Source organism: Fistularia commersonii, chromosome 33 (assembly GCF_037954325.1).
Source record: "Fistularia commersonii isolate RoL2024-O1a breed Wild chromosome 33, RoL_Fcom_v1.0, whole genome shotgun sequence".
In the NCBI taxonomy this organism is placed as follows: domain Eukaryota; kingdom Metazoa; phylum Chordata; class Actinopteri; order Syngnathiformes; family Fistulariidae; genus Fistularia; species Fistularia commersonii.
In genome coordinates, this window is record NC_141316.1 from 3,595,282 (window position 1) to 3,617,189 (window position 21,908).

The 21,908-nt window shown below is 42.3% G+C and overlaps 2 protein-coding genes and 1 long non-coding RNA gene across 4 annotated transcripts in view; 2 read left to right on the plus strand and 1 right to left on the minus strand.

Annotated features, from left to right (window-relative positions):
- LOC147214709 (uncharacterized) overlaps window positions 1-21,908 on the plus strand; it is a 114,461-nt gene that overhangs the window by 26,204 nt on the left and 66,349 nt on the right. The gene's annotated exons all lie outside the window — the stretch shown is intronic.
- Window positions 1,205-16,046, minus strand: LOC147214711 (uncharacterized). The gene is made up of 3 exons (XR_015104332.1): window positions 15,786-16,046; window positions 2,332-2,403; window positions 1,205-2,234 (listed from the first exon to the last, which is right to left on the minus strand). It is a non-coding gene; the product is annotated as an uncharacterized LOC147214711 (long non-coding RNA).
- Window positions 16,874-20,285, plus strand: LOC147214712 (protein Tob1-like). The gene is made up of 2 exons (XM_086140390.1): window positions 16,874-17,107; window positions 18,172-20,285. The coding sequence occupies exon 2, from the start codon at window positions 18,334-18,336 to the stop codon at window positions 19,330-19,332; it is 999 nt and encodes a 332-aa protein (XP_085996516.1). The 5' UTR covers window positions 16,874-17,107; window positions 18,172-18,333; the 3' UTR covers window positions 19,333-20,285.

The following is a 21,908-nucleotide window of genomic DNA, read 5'->3' on the forward strand; positions in this document are numbered from 1 at the left end:
CTGTCTGTCTGTCTGTCTATCTATCTATCTATCTATCTATCTATCTATCTATCTATTTTATTTACCAGTTATCCTTGTGAAAAGTGTCATCACCAGTCTCCGACAATGGTCATATGTTCGTGGGTCCCCTTCTCGTCCCGGTGAGAATTCGTCAACAATCAAAAATCTCCTTTAAAACGGTGCACTTTCATTCAAAGTGCTGTACAAGAGAGGGATAAGAGCAGGAGAGAAGCAAACACATACATTTAATTTATTTCAGCTATCCTGTAGCCAGGGATGCGTTGTGTTAGAGGCCTCCAGTTAACTTTCTGCATGTTTTTGGACCATTATCGATATGTTACTGTGATAAGACTTATCAATCTCTCCCAAGTTGGGACTGAATGGGATCCATGTGATTATAATTCGGATGATGATGATGATGATTCTAAGCAGTAGTGGTAGTCATAGTAGTACCATCATTGCAAAAAATATATATATTTCACCCATAACTAGAGATTGCATTCTTTATATTCATTCATCAGTCTATCAAAGCTGAATATTTTCATGCTAGCCTTACATAGCTGCCACTAAACAAACAATAATTCTTTACAAATGCATTATCTCTTTATTGGGGATGAGAGCACTTTTGTTATTAGCAAACTGCCATGACTCATGATTGAATACTTTTGTACGGACTCAAAATAGCGGTTACCACCTCCTGTTATTGGTTAGTGACCGCCTGGTTGGTTAGTGACCATAGACCATAGATTTTATTCAAATTTGATCACGGTAATCATTGATTTAAATTCATTCACATTCTATTGAAGGTCTTACATTGGCACTTATTACTGTGGTGCAACGAACAACTCAATTTGTTTTATTTTGAAAATTTGACAAATCCCTTTGTTCTTATTTTAGAAATATATCGTAAATGTTTTGCTGACAGTGCATAGCCGAATGTTAAGCTGGACCAACGGACTCCTTCTCGGCTCTGGTTTGGGTTTATAGATGGACCTTAGCTGTGTTTCATCATCGAAAAAAAAAGGATTTTATCACCCTGTAAATGTGGAATTTATGATCTCACTCTCTGAATTGTAAACTCATTTAATTCAGGAAGTTAATTTTACCGTATCATTCTTTTGTCTTTATTCTTCAAGTCTTACTGTCTTCAAGGAGGTTTGTCCTTGTTTGACTTTTTACGCTTTTATAAATCATTGCTTGGTAATTCATTTCTGGGCAAAATGTTTAATAGTTTCCCTCTGGTTGGGATGTACAGGGGGTGGGTTCTGAACTATAATACATAAATAAAAATACCAATATATAACAAGATAAAGCAGGGCGGTTAGTGGTGTTAAATGCTGCACGGTCAGCAAAACAGACCGAGAGCAATCCCAACTAAAATCCAAGAATGCAACCATCACCTTTATCAAAACAACTTTCTTGCAGACAAATGCAAGTTCTTGCTACCTGGGCTGGTCATTAACTGCTTTCAGAACAAATGTCACCAAAATAAATAAGAAAAAAAAACTTAATAAATGCTCCAAACTTGCAGTATCGTGACTTCGACATCAAATCAAACCAAAGAAAGGAGAAATTCAAAAAGAGTAATGCTTGTTTAAAAAAAAATAATAATCAAAAAGTAATATACTACTTTGTTTGAATGATCCCAATAACTGAGTGTGAAAGTAGTACAAGCAAAATGTAATATTTATCATGTATGATAATGTTATGACACAAAGTAGACCGGAACCTTGGTTCTGGATATACTGATAGCTGTGCATCACGCACATACACACACACATACGCACACACGCACACACACACGCACACACACACACACACACACACACACAGGCGAGCCAGCAGGGGCCAAATGCACTTATGGACTGTGTTCTGAGAGCAGGTTTGCCCAAGCTGTTTGTACTGGCATTTCTCCAGAGTGCAGCAGGGGGGATGTGGAGCATTTTGTGGAAACAGCAAAGATAGTGTCTCATGGAAAAAGGGCAAATGATACAGAGATAAGAATAAAGAAGAAGTAGATCCTTTTTCAGCAGAGGGAAGTGGAAAAATCACACACCGCCGGTTCATCCTTTGACCTTCCATTTTGATCGGGGCTGATTTGTGATTAATGGCTTTTCACAGGGACATGGAATCACTCCCCACGTCCTTGTGACATTCTTCCAGATCTGCTGGCTGTTTCGAGTCCCGATCCCAGTTCGGGGCCGCAGGTGTATCTCCGCCCACACCGCGGGTCACTGCAGACAGTAAACATAGCACTGAGTAAACGCCCGATGGGCCTCGGCTGCAGAGGGAGAAGGTTAGAAGAAGGAGAGCTGCACATACTGTACATACTTAGGCTTATTTATTGGCACCTCCGCAGGCCGATGCACAGTCAGTCATTATTGCACATGCACTTCTCGCTCACTGTGCAGGAGGGAATATGGACAAATCTGTTTGCGCAGGCTCAAGTGGTGCCTTACAGTTTGAAGGTAATTGTACAGTACTTGAGTAGTACTAGAAGACAGTAGATAGTACTCTATACTTCTACTTCACTGTATCTTTAAGGGCAAAAGTGCATGTTCTTATTTTCCATTGAAGTTTCTGAGTATTCAATTGTAATATAAATTAATGCTCTATTCTAGTAACGGCTTTGTTATGGACTTTATGCCATACAAATACAAGATATATATATATGTATATCATGAACTACAATGCCCTCCTGTTTTTATTTATCTGCACACAGGAGGTAAACTTGGCTAGAAATGGAGAAGCTACAACTTTAAACGGTCTTAGATGTAGTTATCAGGGATAAAACACAATATAATCAACTATGTCAGGAATTGCATTCATAATCCACATGTATTTTGCTGATATTCACGAGATTTTACTAAAACAGAATTTTTACAGTTACTCCTTCTGACTCGCCCACTGCCATTTTTAAGATGCATGTGTATTGTTATATGAATAAGCAAACTAATAAGCATCTTAATGGTTCCTTTGTTTTCGCCTGCCGACATTTAACCTTGCAGGATTTATTACATTAAGCTCTGAATGGAGCTAATTCTACAATAAACTCCACAGGTACTCCTACTCTGTCTGATACAGTAGTATTCACTCCAAATCTTCTTACATCAATGACCAGGATGGGGGCATTTCGGTAACACACGGCGAGCTAAGCTGTTCCTCTGTGCCCCTCTTGGCTGGAAATTTCCCAACACCAGCAGCTTTGTGGGATTGAAACAGCGCAGCTATATTGTGGCGAACACTGGAGTGGCCTTGTGTGGCCTTTTGTGTTGCATTCAGGAGGTGGCGAAACAAAGGGACCCCTGACGCCGGTCGCGCAGGGTGGGAGATAGGAGGGGAGCCGAACCACTCAGGTCAAACTCGAGATTATGAGAAGGCTTATCATCTTTGCAAACTGTGAACACACAAGTTTCTGACACAGAAATCTCTGCCACAGGGCTCAGTACAAAAGGGGGAAAATACAAGTTCGTAATATCTGTTCAGGAATGCGTTGCTTGGCAAATCGATGGCGAATTAAACCTTTTGTTGGGTGGAATTATTTTTCTCTCTCAGAAAAAAAAATCTCGCCAAAAGCAGTTATTTTGAAAAAATGTTTGTTTGCTTTCAGCTTAGAGTATGAGAGAAAATCAATACCAGTCTCAAGTTCGAGCTGTGAATACACAACTTTGCCCGCTTGATGATCGACGTAGCTTAGCATCGAGCTAGGCAGACGATGCTGCACAGCCAACCAGGGAGTCGACACTTCACACATTTAACAGCTCTCACTTTCATGGAAACTACATCATCTGACATATTAAAAAGAAATTAAAAATAAATATTATATAATGGGAAGAAACAAACATCAACCGCTTCACTGCAGGTGTTTTCTTACTTAATACGTGTGCCCTTTTCTTGAGCCCTTGTAACATTTAGTTGAAATTACTGTACAAGATTATTTTATGAAACTACCTTTTCTTTCAGTATCCAGATGTTTTGCAGTATCAGTCAAATCCCCTCTCGCCTCAGAGCCACGACTAATGCCAAGAAAGGTCCCCCGTCAAATTCCGAAAGTTCCAGTATTCGTAACCATATCCATAAATATGGATTTCCTTAATTCAGAAGTTTTCTATCATTTGTTATTGACTATCGTATTAGAAAAATGCCAAAATATTACATTTTTATATGAAAAAAAATCATCTATCTCAGTGCCCTTGCACTGCAGAATCTTTGGTCGCACTTTGTGTCCTCAAAGGTTAAAACTCTTCAGGGCAGGGAACGAGGAAATGCTGATCCCTTCCGAATAATAACTCCAGCTGCAAATTTTTCAAGATTTTCTGAAGAAATGTTCTCTTTTTTTCTGTTTAATGAACCAAAAAAGTCTGACACACACAGACCTTTCATTACTGTGGTAATCTAAGGACAGAGCAGGCCGGGAACGACAGCCCGGCCAGTGAAACCACAGTCGAAACATCGAACCTCTAAGTTGTTTAGGACAAAATTGCTGAACAACCTCGTGACTGATTTTGTGAACTTTCTCAAGAGGGTGTTGAAACGTATGTCTTTGACAAGCCCGTCTTCTTCTCAGGCATGAACTCTCCCTCACCTTGTTGGAGGCAAAGAGTAGTACTTGATGGTTTTGTTTTTGTTAATTCAACGGAGCACATTTATTTTAGTCATTAGCTATATCAGTTGGAAAATGTCGATTTCGATTCTGACAAGGGGATGTTTCTGTGTGGAGTTTGCATGTTCTCCTGTCTGCGTGGGTTTCCACCGAGTTCTCCGCTTTCCTCCCACAGTCTAAAACAGTGGTTCTTAACCTTGTTGGAGGTACTGAACCCCACCTGTTTTACATGCGCATTCACCGAACCCTTCTTTATTGGATCGAGGATCGTTTCGTTGATGGGTACAAAGAACAGGCAGAGTAGCCTTTTCATCGAATCTGGCTCCCTTCACCTTGAATTCAGCAAGCGCTATGTTCTTGTAGTTCCCATCTCCATGCAGCTGAAGGAAGCCTTCCCTTAGTTTTGCCAGTGCTGGACAAGAATTGCTCATCTTTTCATTCCAAATCATGCAGTTAGGACATCGATTCCAATCACGTTCCGTCATACATGTGAATCCGTATTGTACGTGTTCTTCCGACCCCTTTCTTTTTTTGCCCGACATAATTAGTATGAAGGGATTAAAATATTAAGAAAGAAATCACATGACGCACCATCACGACAGTCACAAGTTACTACAACTGAGCGCGCCAAAATCCCTGCAGCACGGATAGGCCAAGCAATGTGGCGTGATCACCTGCAGCCAGTGATGTCATCACCAATGTGTGTCTTGACCGCCGCCGAACCCCTGAGACTGACTCACCGAACCCCTGGGGTTCGATCGAACCCAGGTTAAGAACCACTGGTCTAAAAACATGCAGCAGGTTAATTGGAAAAATAATTGGGAAAATTGCCCCGAATGAGCGAGTGAGTGAATGGTTGTCTGTCAGTATATGTGACCCTGCGATTGACAAGCGGCCAGTCCAGGGTGAACCCCACCTTTCGCCCGATGACAGCTGGGATCGGCTCCAGCATCCCCTGCAACCCTGAGTGCAGGATAAGCGGCGGACGATGGATGGATGGATGGAAAATGTTGATGCGTTGGAAGTAGAGCCGGACAGAAGAGAAGATCTGAATAAGAATTCCACCAGACTGAGGCGGCAGAGGGGCAACAAGCTGTAGCTTTTTAGAGCTTGTGCTCATAATCAGGAGGTTGGAGAGACAAAATTGTGGAAGACAGAAGACCCATCTTCCTTATAATGACCCTGCTTTCATTTTCACATATTTCATGTGGGGTTAGCAGGTCTTTGGGTGGGAAATTGCCAGTGCAGATTTCCCAGAAAATTGATTTTCAGTCTGATCCACAGACAAGCTCTTCCAGGGATAATATAAGACATTTCCAGGAAAGGACGTACACTATGTCGTAACAATGTCTCCAACAGAACACGACCATCCTACACACGTGCGCTACATATATGTGAAAAGGCACGGATATGTTTTGTGATTCTGTTTCTTCTGAGGCAAGAGATAAAAAAAAAAAAAACGCAATTATGAGCGAGGTAGATGCTCAATAAATAGCAGCAGGGACATTTGTTGAATAGAATGTTCTGTGCTTGTGCTTTTCAAAATGGATTACATCAAGGCACATAACTCATGTGGTAAGTACACAAACAACCTATTAAGGATAGCACATCTGCAAGAAGTGACGCACGGAGAGCCAATCGTTCAACAGTGCCGTCGGCACGTGACGTCGGGTCAAAGGTCACTGTAAAGCCATTGCAAAATCCCCAGCGAACAACAATGTCTTACAATATGTCAAATGTATAGGGTTCACATGAGCCGCCGATTCACGCCGGCCAGCAAATTTGACCGTTTAAGAAATGAAATTCAAATCAACCCCCCTCCCCAAAAGTTTTTTATGAGGCTATTTAAATGCAAATGTAAGTATCAGTATCAATGGAATTACATTTTGGCATTTTTACTGCTTAACTTCATAGTAAAGGACATATTTTTTTGTTTGACATTAAAGCATTGACAAAAAAAGGCTTTTCAATTTAATTTGCAGTATTTAACAGACAAATATTAAACGCAAGCGCAGGGTTTAATCAATTTAATAAAAATGAAACAAAATTTCATGGCATGTTGAGTTGATTTTTAATTCGACTTTTTCTCTGCATGTGTGCATTGTCTTTCTTGCTGGTGGTGAGTAAACAGGAACATCGCCAATCCGTTTAATATTAATGTGCAATCAAAGATTCACAATTGTTTACGTTTAAAATTACATGTTCTGACTGTATGTTTACATTTGTTGCTCGGGAAGGAAGGCATTATAAAACACAACAGTAACATGATACACACTGCTAGTCAGATTAACATCATGCCTCCAGGAAAACTTAACTGTATATCTACCCTATGAGCAAACCGCTGGTTTCACCCTAAATTAAAGATATAAATGCCTGTTTATGAGACCTTTTGGCCTGTGATTTCAGAAAACATGAGTTTAATCAGCCTTATTTGCAATTGTTATGTTTCTTTTTCCAGTTATGGCTTGCTTTAAATGCATTACCTCAAACTTAATGAATAGATCTATAAATAAACTGCACTGAATGAGGAGCGTAATGCTATTCGAGGACAGGGTAAGGGCACATGCATGATTTGCAACTTTGGAATTAAATGCACTGTACATAAACTGTACACGCCGTGCTTAATTTGAAGAAGTGACTGATAAAGCATAGAAACCAAGGGGTTTTCATTTGTCATCCAAAGCAACCGAATCGACTGAATTGACCGCATTGACTATTCACTCCGATGCTTTCTGATTACTGGGCTAAATTGCACTCACTAGAAATTCCAAGCCAAAGAGCAATGTCACAATTACTCTCCTGCTTCTCCCCAGAGATTACAGCATTGAGCTGCTGATGCATTTGCACACGGCGGCCCTCCAAAACACTTGTTTTTCTGCACCGCGGCTCTTTTTTTGTGTGTTCTCACGCTCTTTTTTGCCCAGCCTATCACCTTTCCCCATTTCTATCAAAAGGCATCCATCAGCGAAATATGGCTCCACCTCCTCTTGTTACCCCAACATCACTGTGTCAGCTCTCTGGACTGGAGTGTCTGGCTGCTGGTTTAGCTGGGGGAGGAGTGGTTTCTCTCTAAAAAACTTATTTTAGCTCCATTTTTCTTTGGTGGTTTACCGAATAGTCTAAACACGAAGCCCGAGTTCCTGCTGGAACGTGTAAAAATTCCGAATAGTTATCAGTTATTATTTCCCTGATCATAGATGAATCTTTTTGAAAGAGCACATTAAGTACATTTTCAGAAACATTTTCATGTCCTTTTTTTCTTTTTTTAGCGCATCATTTCAGATTGGCAAACAATCAAGTGAATTTATGAGCATCAAAATAATGAAAATATTTTTCGATCATTTCCATTGAAGTCATTTCCGACAGGACCCCAGTTTTTTGCACTACATGTAATTACAGTCACAGTTTACCCGACTCTTTCACGCTAATCTTGCAGAGTTGTCAGCCAGTCTGAGCATTTTTGGGTGAAAACATCAGCAGTTATTACCTGCTAATAGCAATAGGTGACAATGTGTGTATGATACAAAATGAGACACCATAGAAAAGCAGTTTCTTTTTTTGGAACACAGTTCTTAAATACATACACTCACACTCACACACACACACACACACACACACACACACACACACACACACACACACATATACATACATACATACATTTCCTAGTGCTCCTTCTTCCCATCTTCTTTCTCCATGGTGCTTGGCAGTTTCAAAACACAGGATGAATTAAAGGATTAACCTTAACAGAGCTGCTTTATATGTCTCTTCCCTCTGCCATATTTGTCTCTGACATTTGTCAGAAAAATAGCACTTAAGTGCCACTTTAACTGTGGAAAAGCATTGGGTAATGTGTAAGAATAGTTGCCATGACTACATTGACATCATTTCTGGCAAACAGGATTGAAGACTCCTCAATAGACGGTTTGTTCGGATTCTGTTTGTTCACGCCCTTCGATCAGAGTGGAGAGCCATATTTGGACGACGTGTATGCGTTTATGCCTCTTGTGATGCATGTTGCACGTATGATGTGACATCATCGGTCGCAGTCGTACGGGCAAGGGAGGCGAAAATGTGCTGGCAGGGGAGTGCAGCTGCCGCAGGAGGAAGTTTACAATCCGAATGCAAAAGGAAAGGGGGGGGGGGATAAAAATACAAATCACAATGACAGGGACAGGCTGCCTACTGTAGCAGACTCCATTCAGTATTCATGGAAATGTGACACATTCCTGCTGCAATGGATGGCTCTCACTCTAAAACCCATTCCATCCACAAGCACTGGCTGTTCATTTCAGAGAGTAATTGAATTCCTTAAAAAGTCGATGTGACTGCGAGGGGCAACGCACACAGCCGTGTTTCTGTGCAATCAGATGCAGCAAAGCAGCAGAAACATGTGGGGATCTTGTCTCCTCTCCACTCCGTCTGTTATTAAGCTTAATATTCTGCTCCGCCGGCTGATTCATGACACAGCAGCCAGCATGCTAAACATAATCCTCCGACATGAAACCAAATAGCAAGATGGTATTTAAATAGGAGAAGCGCAGCTGATCCCTTATTGTGTAACCTTCTTTCTCCTTGAGATGGTTTGATATGAATCTGTCCAGGAGTCACAACACTGTAACCCCCCCCCCCCCCCCCCCCCCCCCACACACACACACACACACACACACTCCCCATGAAACCACTGAGGGCTAAATGGTATGAATACACTGATTATTCCACATAAACATCGCTTCATCCCTTCTGCAGATATATGGCAAGTGAGCTCACACAGAATGTCTGTGTTTGTCTTCACATACTGCTATGAGAGGCTACTGGGGCGGGGGGGTTGGGGAAGTGGTGTTGGTGTGGGCAGGGGTTGGGTTGTGGGGGGGGTAAATATCACCGCCGCTTATATTAATGACATTCCTGGCACTGGTGTGAAAAAGAACCCCCTTTGCTTGCTACAGCATTGGTAAACAACCTCAGGAGGAAGCAGTTTGTAATACCCAATCCCCACACTAAACACACACACTCACTCACTCACACAGATTTTTACATTTCTAAATGATTTTCCAGTCTGCTCCAAATTTTTTTTTTTCGAGGTCTCTCTCTTGTCTGCCCGCCCGTCCCATCACAGCGGAGGGTTTGAAGATCATTCTGTTGCATTTAATAGAGGAACAAAGTGAGGTCTTATGCATGCGTACGTGATGCTATAAATCCCGGCGAGCGGTGTAATCTCAGATTGATATCGCCACAGATCCGCCATGAATACTAATTGAGCACCTTGTGCTTTTTCTGCAGCTAAACCGGCATTGAAATAACACGTAAAACTTCTTCCTGCAAAGCATCACAATTATTCACTCGGCAAATGAAATACAAAAATACATACAACAGCCTTTTCAAGAGAGGGTGCTGGGGAAATGTTTCTGTATGTGTGTGTGTGTGTGTGTGTGTGTGTGTGTGTTGCAGCTCAGCTCAACCAAAGCAGTACTGGAATAGAATACAAACTCACAGGCTCACAGTAAATCCGCCAAATTTTGTTCTCAGTTTGCAACAAATAAAAGCTTCCATTAAACCCCCCCCCCCCCGAAAAGAAAACTTTAAATTAAATTCTCACAACTCTTTTTCTGACATGTTCGACCAGCTTAAAAAGGGTCCGTCTGTGTCTTGAGTGCCAAAGGCACATCAAGGTTCATGTGAATAAAAAAGCAAATTTCATGAACTTCAATTGACCTCTGGTAGATGAAGTCATTCGGGGGCTCCGACCTGCAGCTAATGGGAATGTCCGCCAAGCTAATGTTAGCAAAACAGAATGGAGGCGTGTGACAGACATTAACGGCTTGGCCTGCAAACTTTATGACTCCCTTCTATTTGGGCTTCTGTTACACAATGGTTTTCTATTCATCATTAATCGTCATGGAAACCATGGCTGCCGCAGCAAAATATTATATCATCCTGGTGGAATTGTGGTGGCCTAGTAAAATATGTTCTTTAATTCTGTGATTATGAAATGCCCTGTTCAATTGCACATTTGTTCTGTCAGCTCTCCTGGGCTGGATTATCCATATATGGCTTTGGGTGAGTGTCCATGGGAGCCGGCCAGTGTGAGGGGAGGGGGTCAGCAAGTGAAAACAATGACTGGAACCTCAAAATACTTGTACTTTATGAGTTGTAAAGAACAGATAAGCGATGTGACTCCAAAAATACTAGAAAATGGGAGAAAAGAAAACAACAAACATCATATTTCAAACATAGCTCTACAGCTGAATCAAAAAGGTGTAATAATACACAATAAGACACACAATTTCAATGAAATTACAAGAAGTGTAAAAGAAAATGTGAAAATGTACTCAAAGAACATCAAAAAACATGAGCCAACAGAAAGAAAATATTTGCCTTGCATGATCTACCGCACGGCAAAAGCGGGTCAATCTTAATCAATTTTTGATTTCCTCTTTCCGCCTTTCGACTTGTTTTCTTCCCCATGAAGTCTTTTGAGTAGCAGTTTTCATTTGAACACAGCCTTTATAAGGTCATCCACCGCACTTGGTGGAGCTGTTACTAAAATCCAAGTTGTTATGTTCTGACTGATGGTGCTGGTTTGCCAAAAATAAGAAAAAAGTAATGAATCTGTATAAGATGGCTCTCATTATTGCAGCCCAAATCCTGTTTTACGAAATCTATCTGATGACTGTTATTATCTAATCCTACAAAGTTGTTTTGTGGTCCAAGCTGAAAAAGAAACATGTATCGTCGGGCAGCATTACTCATGGGAGTGCCACACCCAGGACAGCGACTTCGACTCCTGCGGGAAACGTCTGGATCTCAGCTGCCCAAACTTCGTTCTCTGGTTGATTGCTAATTTTGTTTGACATCTGTAACTCGGAAAGTAGCTTATTTTTAGGGGAGGTTTTGAGTAAACCATTATATTGACGTTTGTGGCCAGAAAAACAAAACAAACATTTGCAAGAGAATCTTTAGAAGTTTTGCCGTGATAAATTTAATTCCCAGTGACTCCGTCGAGCTGCGGTGCCGAAACATCGGCGGCCTTCGGGGCTTCGTGCTTGATGTCTGATAAAAACAAGCCAGGCTTGGCCTCTTCCAAGGGTGGGCAAACTACGGCCCGCGGGCCACATCCGGTCCATTGGTCTTTTTAATCCGGCCCGCCAAAGATTGGTACAGAATTCATACTTGATGGGAATGATTGAATGAGAGGCTCAATGAATGTTGGGACTCAAATAGGAGATTATTTCATTTTTGGAGCTACTTGAGAATTTTCCTGAGCTGAATGACGAGGATTGGCTTTGTGATTTAGCCTTTACTGTGGACATACTGACACACATGAATGATCTGGATGTGAAGCTACAAGGGAAAAAAACGCTCTGTGCATGAAAGCTGTATATAAAGCTGGTTTTATTTTCAAAGCAAAAGTCATACGAGTCTGATATGTACTGTTAACAAATGCATTTCTTTTTATATGTATCGTATCTTGTCCTGACCCGGCCCGTCAGTCAGTTTTTAAAAGTCAATGCGGCCCCTGAGCCAAAAAGTTTGCCCACCCCTGGCCTACACTGTACTCTCCACTGCAACTACTTCAGATTTTTTGGGACATTTTTATTTTGGCTAGTTGTCTGGTTTCAGTCTCATCCACGCAAGTTCGGCGGTGGGACTAAAATGGCGTGTTGAAGTTCCCCTCATGCTTCAAAGAGCGTCGGCTGAAATGGCAGACTGCCGTTTATAAATATTGAAACCTGTTTCATGAAATTAAATCACTGCAGTGCTGACCAAGAGCTCATACCAGAGCTGAGGGAAATTAGAGAGTAGGGATGACCGGGTATAACCGTTTGGGGTCTCCCCAACTACAGAGTGGGATACAGCAATCTACAGCTACCTTAGATGTAACTTACAACACCAAATTAACAGAGATGTCTGAATCAGCTTTCATATTTAAGTACACTCTGGTGAGACTGAAGTTATAGAAAGTAACACTGGTGCAGACATCTAACTGCACTGAGGGTCACATGATCACAAGCTCCCACTGCAAACTTTGGATAGCTTTTTGTTTGAATGCCGATGGGAATCGTTCAAAAGCCTGTCTGGCTTTGTCAGGAAACCCCTGTCATGTAATTTGCTTTGTCTGGAAATGTATTGATCGTAGATGATTAAAAAAAAGGGAAGTTTTGGTTGACACGGTTTCAATCACACAAAGAGATTAATGGTAGTGAATTTCACTGGATGTAACATCATGTTGAAATAAAAGGAAATAGAGATAAGTTGAGCTGTCTCCACAGCAGCACACAATTTAATGAAGACCTGCCGCAAGAGTGTATAGTTTGTAATTTATTTGGGACTGTGGTTTGGCCCGTTGTTAATCTAAAAGAATGAGACACCTAAGAAAGTGTTACACCAGACGCCTTGGCCTGAAATTGAAAAGGGGGTAATAAAAAAAGTCGCAGCTTTATTTTTCAGGTGAAAATTTGGAGCTCAAGTTACCAAGAATTCCCACGGGGTGAGACATGAAAGAGTGAAACCATCTTTCTGAGCACTGCTTGAGCTTTGAAGTCCACTGGCGAGGACGGGGTCTAATAAATCTATCTGACTTCTCTGTGTTTGTCGAATAAGCACGAGAGATGAATGCAGCGTGTGGACGGCCTTCGTTATACTGCGTGCTCACATGAGCTATGTGTTGTTTTCTTGCTTGTTCCCCCCCCCCCACCTCCTACCCCAACGTGCCCAAACCAGATTTCTTTCGAATGACTGCAGTCTTATGAGCACGTTTCTCATTCAAGCCTTGGTAGTAGGCAAGGAAAGGCCTGCACGTATTCGTGTAACCTCCTCCAAGATTTCATTTCACCCCCCAGTTATTGAACATTTGATACTGAGCACATGTAAGATTGAAGTCCACTGACCACATATGGGACTGCAATGGTGGCGCAGCAACAGGGAGAGAGGGAAGGGGAAAGGATTCCACAGCTTTGTGAAGAGACCGAGGAAAAATGTCTATGTGGACTGACTTCAGTTAAAAATTTGCATGACTCATGCTAAAATATTTCACTTCGTTAGCTGTGTTTACCTCTGGGTCCCAGACACACAGAGTAACAACAACAGGAGGAAACTTTCGGTGTGTGCAAGATCCATGCTCTGGTAGAGAATAACAAATAGGTCATTGTTAAGCACAGAGCAGACTATTCCTCTACCTGTTCAAAGCCAAAACTAACACTACTTACTGAATACACATAGAGGAAGAAAGAGCAGGAAGGTTCTGGACCTGCTCATAGTGTTTACAGGGCTGGGAAAGCGGAACATTGCAACATGTCAGAATGTTTGGTCATAGTCACACATTTCCTTCAGCATTAAGGGAAAAAAACTGCACCACCGTTTGGCCTGATGCGTGTCTTGGACCCCCGCTGAGTGTTTAGTTTACGCTCAGGTCATCCATCACGCGATATCCTTCGTGATGGAGAGAGTCGTATCTCACCCCTGCCGAGGCTCAATCTGGAGGGAAGACCCCTGTGCCTGCAGCCCTGCAGCCCTGCAGCCCTGCAGCCCTGCAGCGGTATTTCAGCTGTAACATTATTTCATGGTACCGGAACCGAGCACTAAACAATTTGAATGTGACGAACTGTGTATCATAACTAAACATTTATTTGTAGATCTGCGGGTTCAAAAGCAAAATGCTTAACATATTTATTTGAAATATCACTTATGGGCGAGAATTACTAAAAAAAAAAAAAAGGAGCCATCAAACTGTTCTCTCTGGACTTAATGCACAGCCGTACAGCTTCTCACCTCAGCAAACCACCCAAGGTCATATTTGCTGTGATGAATTATGTACTTTGATGCATATATATCTATACTTACTCGAGGTGAGAGCAGAAGAGGAGAGGAGTATTTCAGCATGTCAAAATCTGGTTTCATGATTTAGTGAGAAACATGAATCTGACAACAGACTAAATTAATTATCATTGCTTCAGTTGCCCATGAAATGTTACTGACTTCTGCCGTTCAAGAGTCAGTGTGTTTGTGTACACATATATACAGTATGTATATACAATATATAAATATATAAACACATAAACACTATGAAAACATAATGTGTGTATATATATATATATATATATCGAGACTCATATATCAAGTATTTTAAGCCATAAGTGTGTGTGTGTGTGTGTGTGTGTGTGTGTGTGTGTGTGTGTGTGTGTGTGTGTGTGTGTGTGTGTGTGTGTGTGTGTTGTGTGTGGGTGATATATAGGGGAGTAAACTCTCCTTCCCCAGTACACATTTCTATTATAAAAGGTCCCATTCATAAATAATTTTTATATATTTCACACAAACACAAAGCTGATAAGAAAGGTTTTCGAGGGAATAGAAAACGTATGGAATGTATGAGTGACAGTGGTTGGACTAAGTCATTCATTTTAAAGTCTCAAGTTAATCAACAATTTATACCATGGTCCTAAAAGTCAAGGTATATACAGTAAGTCTCTAGTCTGAAACTTTTCTAGCCCATTGTCACAGCACTCAAAGCCCACAATGATTCTTTTGTAAAAACACGAATAAAGGTTGTATGAAAAGAAAGCACATTTACCTTTTTGTAATTCATTTGGAATTCCTTTACAAAGTATGTCCTTTTTTTTTACCTGGACATGGGGTGAATATCAGTTATTTCAAATAGTGAGATTGACGTCCATCTGAAAACACAAGTTGTCAGTGTTGAAATCATGTTGAAAGTCTCAGGATTTTGTTGAGTCACAATGAGGTCACTTCATTTATGACTTTATCAAAACATGTGTCCAAATCATGTGACTTAAGTCCCCAACTCTTACTAATAAAAACTAGAGGAGAAAGCTCCTTCACTCAGTTGCATCAGTAAATAAGAATCGTTTGATATTCATAATTAGTTTTAGAGTCGGGTGATTATGATTTTAGGGCTTTGAGGTGAACTATTTACGGTGATTTGAATCAAATTGTGCAAATAAGATATTTCAAACATAACCTCATTTCATGCGTCATGCTATTGTACCCCATTTGTGAAGAGAGACTTCAGTGTTTAACGCCGCTCACAGATAAACGTCGATTATATACATTCATCGGTCTATTATTTGATTAAGGATCATAATGTGTTTGTGTTTTTTTCTTTTTCTTTTTTTTCAGTATGATTTATCTCAAATGTTCAGTATATTTGTGAGGAAGGAAATACCTTTCTTTCTTGGCTCGTCTATCACAAACCCCCTCCAAAGAATGGCCTGTCTCTCTCCTGCCGCTTCTCCCTCTCCTCCTCCCATGTCCTGCCGCCACCCTCTCGGCTGTATAATTCAAGTGGCATTGTATTTATTGTGCAAACACAGAGTGCGGGAGCCCATGTTAGGTAAGAACCGGCTGTGGCGTCAAACACCCTGGGCCTGACGGAGGAGAACATAAGCCCTGCATCGCACAGCTGCTGGGAACAAGTAGCCGGCACACAGGCACCATCTACCAATTCGTTTTCACAGTCCAAAGACTTAATAATGACGAAAAAAAAATATCACAGGTGCACAGTGGGAAAATAATGTGAGGATTTACACAGATGGCAATTACAAGATCCCATCTGTTTTGTTTGTAATGGTTGGAAATGGCTCTAAATCACAGGACACCCATCTCAGTAAGGGGAGGCTGTTGGCTGAGACACACAGCTACAGCTGGCTCCAGGAACATCAAAATGTCATTGGCGTTGAGAAGGGAACACAACTAGTGACAGGTGTGCACCTCCGCCACACTCCCTCTCTGGATAACCCCATGATGGGGAGGGCAGACAAAATTTAATCTCAGTGTTGGCTCTCTCTTCCAAGATTATACAATCTGTTCAGCCTTATCATGACAATAGCCGTGTTCAGCCAAAGGTTTTATGCATGACAGTCTGAGCTCACTGAACCTTTAAAACAGGTTTTGCTATCACAAAAAAAGATCTGTCTGTGTCAGGAGTCAACCACGATAGTGAACATTTTTAAAGAAATGTGTTATTCTGACAAATGTATGCTTAAAACAAGCATTCAAATGACTTCTCGGCTCGAAACAGCCCCGGTAAAATAGTCCACAGCACATGATAGACGAACCACTACCGTAAATAGAACCCCTGCGGTTGATTGAGCGAAAAATCCACCAATCACAGTTCTCAGTGAGGTGGCTGTCGATGATGACAAAGGTGCGCAGCCAATAGAAACGCGTTACTGGGTGTTGACCTCTGGGAGCCGTATCACCACCTCCTCCATGTCCGTGGCGGAGGAATACTATATATACTAACCAGCCCAAGTTTAAAGGGCAGAGTTGTAAAAACTCCCGGGCCGTGGGGGAGTCTGTCTGACAGCCAGTGAATAGGAATTTCATTTTTCTACACCCCACCGAAGCAGAATTAAGTCGCCTGGAGCACACGACGTCGACAACACCATTTTCTATTTCGATCGAGAAAGCTCTACGAGAAGCTATTGCGCGTTTGCTGGAGTGGATTCTGGCCAGTGCAAGAAAGGACCTGCTGTGAATTTCCATGTAAGTAGCCATAAATATGAAAACGCCCCCCACCCCCACCCCGACGCGTCTATTTAATGTAAAAAAAGAAAATAAATATGCGGAACCCTGGTAAATACCCTGTGGTTAATAGCCGTGGAACTCTGGACGATAAGAAACAATGGGATTTTGTCGACAGCAGAGTATCAGGATATAGCCTTCAAGCTAAGTAATTGCAGCGTAGCTTGCTATCTGCTATTCAGCACGGTCGCTTCTTTTATTTATGTATTTATTTGAATTTTCTCCATGTTCCACTATCACCACGTCGCTTCGACGTCGCTTCGGCTTCTATCGACCAACACACACACACTTGTCACTGCGTGGCAACGCTGATAACCAGCCTGTAGAGATACACGGTAACCGTATCTCTCTGTCCTGATGGGGAACTAGCTAGAGCTCCGTCTGCCGTTCACACCCCTCATTAAGTCGCCCGGTTAACGCGAAAGGACCGGCGTCATCGGGGCCGGAGATGACGGGGGACCGTAAGCGGCCGATCGGTTCGTCGTGTCGGGCGAGTGTGTGTCTGTTACGCCCCTCGGCCGTGGCTGGACTTTGAACGACGATTATGTAACCGCAGTTTTCGTCGCAAGCCCGTACGTGCTCCCCTCCACCGGTGTGTGTGTGTGTGTGTGTGTGTGTGTGTGTGTGTGTGTGTGTGTGTGTGTGTGTGTGTGTGTGTGTGTGTGTGTGTGTGTGTGTGTGTGTGTGTGTGTGTGTGTGTGTGTGTGTGTGTGTGTGTTAGGGACCTCCGCAGAGGTCAGCCGCGGTTGTGTTTATCGTCCCAGCAGACCGCGGTGGAACACACACTGCTGACACCGTCTCTGAGTCAGTGGCGTGTTTATTTATAGCTGTTGATATTGTACAGCGGGGATACAGCACTGCTGCTCAGCCTTGCAAGTGAATGCAGCATACTGAGCAGCAGCAGGGTGGAACACAGCTGACTTTTCTGGAAATGCCTTGTGTTGTTCACATTCATCCAGTAGTCAGGATCTTAACATTTTCATTTCTTTATATTTTCGATCCCCCCCCAACCCCCTTCTCTTCAGGATCAACAACCCAACCCTGTTTCAGGAGGATATTCATTTCGGCAACGAGCACTTAATCAGACTTTTTTCATCCCGACGATCACCGCTGCCTTGGAGGGTTTTTGCAACGCTCAGAAAAAGCAACTCTGTGAAAGAAGAATCCCATTCGCCACCGAAGCAGCTATGCAGCTTGAAATTCAAGTAGCACTCAACTTTATTATTTCCTATTTATACAACAAACTCCCTCGACGACGAGTGAATATCTTCGGCGAAGAGCTTGAAAGGCAGCTGAAGAAAAAATATGAGGGCCACTGGTATCCGGATAAGCCATACAAAGGTTCAGGGTTCAGGTGCATCCATGTAGGGGAGAAGGTGGACCCTGTTGTGGAGCAGGCAGCCAAAGAGAGCGGGCTGGACATCGAAGATGTCCGGAATAATCTCCCTCAGGATCTTAGCGTGTGGATCGACCCCTTTGAGGTTTCCTACCAGATCGGAGAGAAGGGACCGGTCAAAGTGCTATATGTGGATGATAATAATGAGAACGGGTCGGAGCTGGACAAGGAGATCAAGAACAGCTTTAATCCCGAGGCCCAGGTCTTCATGCCAATCAGCGACCCGGTCAGCGCTTCCTCAGAGTCCAGTTCCCCCTCCCCTCCTTTCGGGCAGTCTGCTGCCGTGAGCCCCTCCTTCATGCCACGCTCCACCCAACCCTTAACCTTCACTACTGCCACCTTTGCCGCCACCAAATTTGGCTCTACTAAGATGAAGAGCAGCGGCCGCGGCAACAACGGCAACGGCAGCAGTAGCAGCAAGGTGGCCCGCACCTCCCCCATCAACAACCTGGGTCTGAATGTCAACACCCTACTGAAGCAGAAAGCCATCTCCACCTCCATGCACTCACTGTACGGGCTGGGCCTGGGTCAGCAACAGCAGAAGGCCTCTGCTCTCTCACCGAACGCCAAGGAGTTTGTGTTCCCCAGCCTGCAGGGCCAGGCCAGCCCCGGAGCGGTGTTCCCAGGGGAGGGGTCCCTGGGGCTCGGCCCCCTGCAGTACAACAATGCCTTTGACATGTTTGCAGCCTACGGAAGCCTCAACGACAAGTCCCTCATGGATGGCCTCAACTTCAGTCTGAGCAACATGCAGTATTCTAACCAGCAATTCCAGCCGGTCATGGCTAACTAAACTCATCATCAAAATGTTATTTATGAATGATGGTGGCTCAAAGAGAAGGAAAAACAAACGCACACTTAGAAACTGGACATTCAAGGACGTAGTGTTAGTCAGTCAAGCGTCTGTGCCCAAGGGTGTTTTTACTGGACCCCCTTGAGTTTGTTTCTACTAAAGGCTTGTTGTACAAACACATCCAAGCTTGGTTACTTCAATTCAACATGCATCATTGTTTTTCTTTTTCCTTTTTGCCAACCAAGCACAAAATTTTTTTACTATGTTGAGAAAAAAAAAAACTACTCGAAAAAATGAAGAAAAAACAAGCTTCAAGTTTTGGCCTCTTACAGTATTTTACAGGTGGTAAGACAAGGCTGATTTTTATGAATTGGCACTACTAAGTGGGGTTACTTGGTCTTTTTCTAATTGTATAATTTAATTTAGTACAGAGTTTGTAAGATATCAGAGTATATATTGTTTCTATGACATGGTGTTGCATTTATATCTTTTTACTACTCCAGTGATCTGTGATGGCTGCAGCAGCTTTTCCTTATTTTCTTTTTTAAAAGATAATTGTTAAAGAAATCCATCTTGAAAAAAAAATACATCAAATATTCTAAAGATTGTGTACAGAGTATTCCTTTAGTGGTGGAATTCAAGTGTAGGAGTATTTGCTTTTTTTCTGAAAGATGAATTGTATTTTCTGTTAAGAGGTTAAAGATTTTGCTATACAATGGACAAAATGTAATCGTATGAATATTAATTTTGTACCTACATTGTGCAATACTTGATAAAAAATACGGTATAACAAAGTATTTTGAGTCAGTGTCTTACATGTCAAGAGGGACTGAAATAGTTTATATTGTTAAGTTTGTATTAAATGCTTAAAAATTATATGCTTGTCTTTATTTTTTTTAATTTCATATTTGCACCCTGGTCTTTTTAATAAAATAAACTACAGTTGAACATGATGTGTGGCAGGAGGACTTGTTTGTTGGCACAGCAGTGACATGGGTCGGTAATCTTTAACCAGCAGCTGGCTCGCTGTTGGCCAATAGTCGGCCCGAGTGGGGAGCCGTCACATGATGGGATTTGCCCCCTCTGTGCCACGGGGGCAAGTTGAGGTTAAAAATGGAGGCCTGACTGTGCAAGCTGTCCCTTCTGCAGCGTAAATCCTCCCTGCTTGTGCTATGAACCGGGGTTTGCGGGCAAAGGTTAATGTTTTAGCAACTTGGGGGGGGGAGAAAGGGAAGGAGGAGCGATGCAGTGTCGAGAAGACAGGTGGAGGGTGACTCGGATCCCGCTGCACGAAAACACTTAGCGTAGCTTTCGCCAACCCGCGTCACCGGGAGATAAAACAGGATCCACAAATAAAATGTAGATTCAAAGAAGTGGATATATAGTATAAAACTGTCCTCAGTGTCATTACAAACCAGACTGCTCACTCATCTTGTTATGCTATAATGAATATATAGAACGCTAAACAGCTCTTTTCCATGATTTAACAAACTATAAATGACCTGCCTGTTTTCTTTCCAGTTTTAGGAATTAAGTGAATTTTCATTTAGTTCTTTTTTTTTTTTTTTTTTGGTTATACTTAATTTATTTCAGACTTTAAAAGGTGTTTTCAGTGACTTATTAATCTTCGCAGGAGCTTTTGATGATGTCATTTATGAGATTATTTCCGGCTCACGTTTAGGACTTTAGTCAATTTATCAAATGAGATTCTTGTGCAAGCATGCTGGATTTATATCGCTGTAAATTTTGTGGATTTATTTTTTTTCCCGCTGCCAGTTCATGATTATTTCATTCATGATTCTGAAATAGGTTCCTGCATTATTCTTTGGCGACCGTCAGGTGATGTTCGGTGCCGCTTAGGTCATGTTTTGCCTATTCAAGGCGGCCGGTTGCTAATCTCCTGACCCTGTGATTTTGAATAGGCTATCGAAACATAAACGGGTGTATTGACCATCGTGGGCTGCCATATGCTTCCAAGTGAAACAGAAGCGGCGCAGTAATGAGGCTTCAAGTCATGTGAAGGAAACAGCTGAGCAAAACAAGAACAAGTTAAACATTCACCGAGGGTCCGACAGCTTAACCCAACAAGATAATCGGGACGGGGCTGTGAATGACTCCAATATCTCGGGAGCAGCGCTACCTCTCCTCCCTGCTTTGGAAAGACTGGTTCCATACACTGGAGTGTATTTATGACTAAGCAAACTCCGTTCCCTCAACGCACCTAAAGCCTGTTTTTAGCTTCTCATAAACAACCGCATTACATAGTGTTTGTTTTCTTAAGTGCCTGATCCAGTGGAAATGAAGTGGCCAGCCTTTATGGCCCTGCTGTGCAACAACTTTGTGTCTGTATTTCCTGCCATTCCCCATTCTTTCGTCAGAATAAGAAAACACACACACACACATGAGGTGAATAGTGGCATTGTTATATTTTTATGCGGTGGGGGGGCAATCTCATATCCTTTACATGGCGAAAGTAACATGGAGGAATAGGAGTAGAAAGTACTCCTGTGGAGCATTCGCTTGAGAAATGCTGATAAGAGGAAGAAGCAGCAAAGAAAACAGGCTAAAATGCACCG